The sequence below is a fragment of the Mastomys coucha genome, unplaced genomic scaffold (assembly GCF_008632895.1).
Source record: "Mastomys coucha isolate ucsf_1 unplaced genomic scaffold, UCSF_Mcou_1 pScaffold4, whole genome shotgun sequence".
NCBI classification, from domain to species: Eukaryota; Metazoa; Chordata; class Mammalia; order Rodentia; family Muridae; genus Mastomys; species Mastomys coucha.
The window spans coordinates 12,248,582-12,257,171 of record NW_022196910.1 but is presented as its reverse complement, the minus strand read 5'-3'; the positions used below and the strand labels follow the sequence as shown (position 1 = coordinate 12,257,171).

General features: G+C 41.9%; 1 protein-coding gene, 1 long non-coding RNA gene and 1 pseudogene across 3 annotated transcripts in view; 2 read left to right on the top strand and 1 right to left on the bottom strand.

Moving 5' to 3' along the window:
• The window catches only part of LOC116076428, a 42,518-nt gene extending 36,556 nt beyond the window's left edge, over positions 1-5,962 (bottom strand). For both annotated transcript variants that reach the window (XR_004112947.1, XR_004112948.1), the window contains exon 1: positions 5,806-5,962. This is a non-coding gene — a long non-coding RNA (uncharacterized LOC116076428). The remainder of the gene's footprint in view (positions 1-5,805) is intronic.
• LOC116076591 lies at positions 527-621 on the top strand (annotated as a pseudogene).
• A 15-nt stretch (positions 5,963-5,977) lies between the features above and the next one.
• The window catches only part of Polr3b (RNA polymerase III subunit B), a 99,240-nt gene continuing 96,627 nt past the window's right edge, over positions 5,978-8,590 (top strand). The window contains exon 1 of the mRNA XM_031350230.1: positions 5,978-6,180. Coding sequence (XP_031206090.1) covers positions 6,109-6,180 — 72 coding nt within the window. The 5' untranslated portion in view covers positions 5,978-6,108. The remainder of the gene's footprint in view (positions 6,181-8,590) is intronic.

Below are 8,590 nucleotides of genomic sequence, written 5' to 3'. Positions count from 1 at the left end.
TGATTTCCAGAGTGGTTGTATCAGTTTGCAATCCCACCAGCAATGAAGTAATGTTCCTCTTTCTCCATTTGTTTTTTTCTTTTTCTTTTTCTTTTTTAAAGATTTATTTATTATTATAAATGAGTACACTGTAGCTGTCTTTAGATGCACCAGAAGAGGGCGTCAGATTTCATTATGGGTGGTTGTGAGCCACCATGTGGTTGCTAGGATTTGAACTCAGGATCTTCGGAAAAGCAGACGGTGCTCTTACCCGCTGAGCCATCTCACCAGCCCCTTTTTCTTTTTCTTGCTTTCTTTTTTTGAGACAGAATCTCACTCTGTAGACCTGGCTTGCCTGGGATTTGATATGTATACCTGACTAGCCTTGGACTTACAGAGATTTTCCTGCTTCTGGTTCCTGAGTGCTGAGATTAAAGATGCCCTAGGCCCTTTTTATTCTTTATTCTGGGATGATTCTGTGCCACTTCTTGGAGCTTTACAGAAATGGTGTCATTACTATTCATTCAGCTAACAAGCACTGGAGCGCTCACTCTGGCAGTAGAGATACTAAAATTGAACCAAAAGTTAGCATGGTCCCTGCACAAGGAGGATCTGAAAATTCCTGAGACTATCTCTATTTTAAAACAAAATAAGCCATATGTGGAAAAATGCCATGTTTTCCCCTCTCATGTAGAACCTGTGTATATACTGAAGACATGAAAGGAGGAGAACTATTTAATGAAATTAAAGAGGACGGAGTTGTGGGATATGGGGAGGAGGGTGAGAGTAATGGGAGCATCAATGTGATGAAAGTACATTATATACATGGACGAAAATGTTATCATGAGCCAGGCGTAGTGATACAATCTGTGTAGTACAGCATCCAACAGGTTGAGGTAGAAGGATCCCAACTCAAGGCTAGCCTAAGCTACAAAGACTCTAAAAAATTAAAAACAAAAAGAAGAAAAGAAAAGGCCGGGCGGTGGTGGCGCACGCCTTTAATCCCAGCGCTTGGGAGGCAGAGGCAGGTGGATTTCTGAGTTTGAGGCCAGCCTGGTCTACAGAGTGAGTTCCAGGACAGCCAGGGCTACACAGAGAAACCCTGTCTCAAAAAACCAAAAAAAGAAAAAAAAAGAAAAAAAGAAAAGAAAAAATTCATAACAAAATCTATTATTATAATTAATGTAATTAATGTATGTTAAAAATCAATTTTGAGACAAGTTTCTCTGTGTAGCCCCAACTGTTCTGAAATGCCATGGGGTAAATGCTCCCAGCCTGCTGGCTTTAAGGTGACTAAGGGATATCTGGGAATCCCAGAATACTGGAACAAAGAGTGAGCATACTCTCTCTTCAGAGAACCCTGATGTTCTGCCAAGTAAGCTGCATGTCTGAGGAAGTGGCCTTCGTGTTCCTTTTCTCATAAGAAAGTAATATGTTTTTAATTATAAGTAGTAAGACATCTAAGAAGAGTTGGATGGCTGGCAGATTTCTCAGTCTGCAGGGGTGTTTGGGTCACTTTGAACCAAGATAAGCTATTGCTGGAGAAACAGTACCTGGTGAGAACTAGACACTGGGAAATATTTTTCCTGCTTTGCCTTTAAAAGAAGCTGAAACTTTGAATATACTGTGCATTGGCTGACTTGGCTATGTACTCCTGTGTCTGGGTTAATGCAACTCTACCCTCGGGACCCCAATGCATTAGACATTGACACTCTTGTTCTAATGCTGTTCAGAAAAAGTAGTATAGATCTGAAATCACAAAATCCAAGTCTGAATCTACCCCAGCAATTCCATAGCTATGTGAGTTCAAGCCATCTTTTAACCTTCAAGAACCAGTTACCCACCCTGCCTTTCCACCAGACCTCACAGGATGTGGCTTCAGTGAGATGTCTTTGAATGGCTATTCCTGGTTGTCAATTTGACTATGTCTATAATGAACTACAATCCAGAAATGGAGGGCACATCTATGATCCAAATCTTGAGGCTGGAAGATACAGGTTTTTGGCCTTGATCTTGACATGGAGATCTTGAAGCACAGTGGCCATGGAAAGCTTAGGCCCAGACAAGGTAGTACACGCCTTTAATCCCAGGAGACTGAGGCAAGGAGATCTCTTGAGTTCAAAGCCTAGGACAAAGCAAGTTCCAGGACCAGGTGGCACATACCATTAATCTAGGCCACACCTGCTGGAGGCCTACATAAGGACATTGGAAGAAGGAAGACTCACTTCTTCACTTACTTGACAGCACATTTGTTGGAACCAATCCTACAGAAGACCAGCTTAAATAACTAGCCTCATAGGACTTTGCAACTACTAGATTCTTGGACTTCGCATTCATAGCTGCCCATTGTTGGGTTAGTTGGACTATAGACTGTAAGTCATTGCAATAAATTCCCCTAATATAGAGAGACATTCCATAAGTTCTGTGACTCTAGAGAACCCTGACATACAAACAGCCAGCGTACATTACTAGTAACTGTAATTTATGAGTCCTAAGTCTCTTTCAAGCTTCAAGGGGTTTTAGTGTTTTGAGAAATGATGGCTAAGTGCTTAACTGCATACGAACAAAATCTGTCATGTCTCATCAGAACCATGGCTCATTAGGTCCAATATTGTCATTGGCAGAAAACCTCAAGGGTATAGAGAAGGGTTGTCCTTGATGTCAAGTTCAAAGGCTGGTGACAAAACCCAACATGTGCTTGACTCATTTAGCAGGCATTGAGTTTATCCCATGAGTTTTAACCTTTACAAACAAACAAACAAACAAAACACCCTTTAATGATAAGCTTTCTCCAAAGCTGTTTCCTTTGCTTCTTCTGCAGTGAAACCTCGTTTTCATTTCGAAAATGAAAATGTGAGCCTCTTTAATATTTCAAGGGACTCAGCACATGACCCTAGGAAGAAAGAATACCTGGGGCTGACTCAGCTGCTCTTGCAGGTGTGCTGGATCAGCTGGATATAGTTTTTGGTCTTTCTGAACATGATAAAATAATAACCACTGGCTAGTTATCATTTGGCAGGGCCTACCCCAAGCATTAGATGTAAGTTGTAGCTGCACAGCACATTCATCATTTTCATACGTGAAAAGGCCAATGAAGTTGCCCATGGTCATGGAGCTGCTAAGTGTATCTGAATCCAAGCAAAGAGTCTCATCCTGGATTGTGAGCTGTTAGCTACTTGGTCATATGGCTCCTTGATTCTTCCAACTGAAAGTAGTTTCCCACTGTTGTGATGCTAACAAACACTAACTCAGCATTTACCTTTCCTTCTCTTGTGGTCTTTCTTCCCACTTGACCTGTCTTAATGTCCTAAGAAAGAGTGGGATAGGATTTGTTCCCCCATGATCTGGACACATCTCCTGCACTGGGTGAATTTCAACTTCTCCCTCATGTCCAGCCTAGATGGCTGTTTTTTGTGGAAAAACCTGGGAGAATGATGTGCTGTGACACAAAGCAGGGCTTTTCAGAGAAAGGACTGTGGGCATGAATGTAAGTGAAGATTTCTTTTAATTCTTCAGTGTTGCCCAGTACCCTGACTCTTCTCAGTATGCAGGAATGTCTGCCCATGTACATTCCCACTCACTTGTGGAAAGATGGACTTTAAGGAACATCCCTTTGCCTTTTCAGACAGAAGGACCCTCCTTTCCCCAGAACGACTTCTGGCCTCCTGGTTCTTTGTAAATGTATCCATGGACAGAAACAGCACTGGAGACATATTTGTCCACCTGGAATTTACTGATAGGATATATTCTAGCATATTCTGCTAAAGTCTCAGAAAACAGATCTAAGTTCTTTTACATGAGACAAAGGCTCTCTAATGCCACCAAACAAACTGGTACTTGGCAAGCCCTGCATGAGCACCACATTCAGTTGCCAGTATAAAAAAATAAACTCTGATAGCTCTGTCTGTTAAAATGTCTCTGCCTCCCCATGCTTTTTGTGTGGTGTTAGTATTGAGTGATTTAAAAAGTATTAGGTCTCAAAGAAACCTGAATTTGAGACCTAACAAAAAGCATGGGTCCCAGGCTAAGATCATTAGGGATTTAAATCCTAACTCCATTTGACAAATTGCTTTTCTTTCTTTCTTTCTTTCTTTTCTTTTCTTTTTCTTTTTCTTTTTCTGAGACAGGGTTTCTTTGTGTAGCCCTGGCTGTCTTCGAACTCACCCTATAGGCTAAGCTAGCCTTGAATTCAGAGATTTACCTGCCTCTGCCTCCTAAGCGCTGAGATTAAAGGTGTGAGTCAAATTTCTTAACCACTGCCTTAGTTGTCAAATGAAGAAGATCTCTACTTAGCACCAAGGGCGGATAATTAGAGAATCCACTTAAAGATAGTATTCAAATACCTGTTAAGGAGTAATATTCAACTTAATGACACTTTTCCTAGTATCCCAGGATCCTAAACACTTCTCCCATTACCTATGTCCCTTAACCAGCCATTGTTGCTCCCATGGCATTGGATAACTTTTCATCTGGCTAACACCTTGTATAAAAGATGAGTAAATCTTAAGGATTTAAGGGAGGGGCTGATCATTCTTAGTTTTAAATGGCTTATCTTACTTGTGAGTGTGGGGGCCAGAGGACAACTCTCTAGAGTTGCTTCTCTCCTTCTACAATGTGGATCTTGGGAGCTGAATCCAGTTTGCCAAGCTTTGCGACAGGTGCCTTAACCTACTGAGCCATCTTGGTGGCCTGTAATTTTTTCTTACTTTCTTCACCTAGTTTCAGAAGTCTATCAGCGCAACATTTAGATACAAGCACTGAAATTTAACTAGCTAACTCTGTAAGCAGATTACCTTGGGCCAGGTTAAAAACAAAACAGAACAAACAAACAGAAAGTTTATATTATTAAATGGTGCTAATTATATAGGTGAGCTATTAAATAGTTCAACCATTAATAGCCAGCAGCATTGTGCACACTCATGTGACACTATCCATCTCCACAACTTTTGTATTTTCCAAAACTAGAACTCATTAAACAATTGTTGGCACCTTTTACCTCTTCTTTCCATGGGATTTTTCTTACAATTGGACTTGCATGAACTTATTTCCAATTTCAGTGACAAATCCTTTTGTCTTCTACCAACACATTGTGTGTGTTTACTACTCATAGAGATTTTTAGTCATGTATTCTAATTTTTTAAATGGACTACAACTTTAAAATTCTATTAGCAAGTCTTATGCTTTCTCCGTTGCCATCGTTGAAATTCTTCACCAAGTCAATGTTATTAATGCGTTATCTTTTCTTCAGAGACAGGATTTCATGTAGCCCACGGTGGCCTCAAACTTGCTAGGTAGACAAGGATGCCCTTGAGTTTCTGGATGCCCTCCTACCTCTACCTTCTAAATGCTGGGATTATAGATGTGTGCCACTGTGGGAGGATTATGTACAATCCCTGGCTTATTTGGTGAAGTGGGGAACAAACTCATGCACACTACAAACTCCTTCCCTCTTACATTTTCTTCTACTGTTTCATCGTATATAGAAATATATTAATCGACATAGGATTAGGACTTATTTTTCTCTCAAACCGTTAATTAGCCCTTATTTTGTTAGACTTCATTGACACGAGAGCATTTCTCCCCACCCTATTATGGTCATTCTTATGGCAGTTGACAGTTGATGGCTGTCCATTACACACAGGTACCATCAATTATTTAAGCAACCACATATTGGACACGGAAAATACTTCTTGCTCTTTTGTACTACGCAACATACATACAGTTTAGACTGAGTTACATGAAATCTCTGCTTTAGCAGTTCATGTTGTGGCCAATGTGTATTACCGGGTCATTTTTCGGATTAGTAATACAGTTAGAACTACTTACTATATTTTGTCGTATTCAGTCATTCTGGGGATACTAGAACTAAGCCTGTCAGGAGTCCAGGGTTAGCCTGGAAAGACCTCGGAAGTACACTAGAGGGCGCAGTTTTCCACATCCGGCTCGGTCACTTCCGGGTTCCTCCGCAGGTTAGGCCCTGAGCAGGCGGAACCTTTTGAAGCGCCTCCCGTAAACAAGCGCAGCGGGGACACTGGAGGAGAACGCACACCGCGCTCCGCGTGCTATTTGCTTGGAGCCGCACAGGCGGATGTGAGCATTCTGTCTACTTCTTCCTCTACCGTGAATGGAATGGATGTGCTAGCCGAGGAGTTTGGGAGCCTGACTCCGGAGCAGCTGGCTGCGCCGATCCCGACGGTGGAGGTAAGTGCCTTGAGTGCCGGCAGCGGAAGAGGCTGCAGACGACTAAGGAGGCGTTGCCCGGAGAGTTTTCGGGAGGACGAGGGCGGGTCCCTAGGCTTCTGCGCATGCTCAGGACTTCTGCACATGCTCCTAGCTCCGCGTGTGTGAGCCTTTACAAGGTCTGGATCTGCTTTTAGTAGCGTCCTCCGTTTAGAAGCTTAGCGAATGGCTCTCGGGTGAAGCTTTTCTAATTCAAGTGTGCACTGGCAAGAATTGGCCCTTGTGTAGTCTTCTCCCCGGAACACTTATCTTGCTGATCTCACCTGGAAGGACAGAGAGACCCTGAGAGCTTAGGCAATATTCGTGAGGTCCCATAGTCGGCTTTGGTGCTAAAAGTAAATGTGAATCTCACCCAGGTAATCATTTGCCTTTTAGTCCAGAGTTTCTTTGGACTGCAGGTTTAGTTTAAGTACCTTGAATATCCCCATCGCCCCAGTATTTTTGATCTTGTATTTTCTTAGGGGCCCCTGTAGCTTTCATCAGATTCTTAAAAGTTAAGGGATAATTACTTCACAGTGAACTGCCTAATGAACTGTAGTTATTGACAAATGATTTTGTTTCCTGAGAAGGTATATAAACTCCCACTGAGCTTTGACATCTTTGGCACAGAATAAGGACATCTAGGACTGAAGATGGTCGAGGAAGAAATTCAGGCAGAGGGACAGGCTGTACACGACCCTCAGTCACACCATCAGTTGTTTCAAAGGAAAAGAAATAAATCCAGTGGTGCTGGGGGAGGAGGGCAGTAAAAGATGCGTTCCTGATTCTGAAATAAATGAACTCTTAGAAGGTGTTAGACCTTCTCCCTGGGATGATAAAGTACCATTGAAGGGTTTAAATGGGAGCGACAAGATCAGTGCTGTGAATGTTAAAAACTTCCTTAAGGCCCAGAGGTGGCTCAGGGATTGAGGACTGACTATTGGTTGCTCTTTCAGAGCACCTGGGTTTGATTCCTACTATCACGATTCAACAGGGTGTGGGGGTCCACAACTTTAATCCCAGCGTTTGGTATGTGGAGGTAGGAGGAGCACAACCTCACTGTCTCAGAGGGAGTTTGAAAAATGAGTTCCAAGATTCTCTTAGGGAAAATACACAGTACTTGTCTTTGTGTTTGGCTTATTTCACTGTGTTTCCCTACTCCTAATCAACAGGACCTACAGTCCATGCAGCAAAGGATAGTTAAGTTTATAGCCCAATACATAACTATAAACTTACTCCAAACATTATGAGTGTTACTTTATTTAGCTTTTAATATTTTTTGGTATGGTTCTCAAGTGAGAATTTTGTAGATTACAGTGTTAATGTAAGGAACCTTCCTCACAATTGTTCTTAATTGCAGCATCAGTTGGGACTCTCAGTGTCTTCCAAATGGGCCACCACAGTGCTTTCTGGTCCTTCTGTTTGTGTTTCCCAGTCCCAACTCAGCATTTGAGCCACAGTGCATTGGCTCACTAGAACCTGCTATCACCTCATTCACTACAGTAGGCCTCTTCAGTGTACCTACGTCTCCTTACTGTGTCTAACCCATAGACATCCTTAGTGTTCTCAACCTGCCAGTTCCTTCAACCCTGTTCCCTTGTGCACAATGGGAAACCTTATTTGGAATGCTTCTTTCATACTTCAGGCATAGATAGCAGTATACCTAGCATCTATAATAATCTACCTCGCTGCATCCTTCTATTACAGCACCTACCAAGTGTCGTTCCATTTGCTTACATGTTGCCCCTATTAAGCTAATGGCTTCTGAGGTCAGGAGGCATGTGTGTTTACTTGTTTAAGTTGCTACGACACTATCACATAAGTACTCAGTAAGATCAATTAGTATTTGTTCACCTTATCAATGAATAATAAATCAGTCTCAAAGCTTGAGTAATTTTTCCTACCACTGTATAATATGAAGGAAAAATATACTAGAAATGATTAGTTCAAATAAAACAGAGTTCCTGTCTAGAAAGTTGTAGAGAAAATACAAATTGGGGAGTTGAATAGAAAATAGGCTGCTGGGCAGTGGCGCACGCCTCTTATCCCAGCACTTGGGAGGCAGAGGCAGGCGAATTTCTGAGTTCGAAGCCAGCCTGGTCTACAGAGTAAGTTCCAGGACAGCCAGGGCTACACAGAGAAACCCTGTCTCGAAAAATCAAAAAGGATTGGCTAAAAGGAAATGGCATTTGTTCATTTAACTCAGCATACTAAACTATTGCTCTGTTCAACAAAGTACTGTTCAGATTACTGTTCATTAGCCCACTAACATAAATGAGAATAATCAGTATAAATAAGTGCAATGTCAGTTTCTGAGTCTCCAGTGCCATTCTAGGCCCTTCTTTGGCAAAGGCAGTAACATCATTCATTATGTTCATTCATTCAGAAAAAA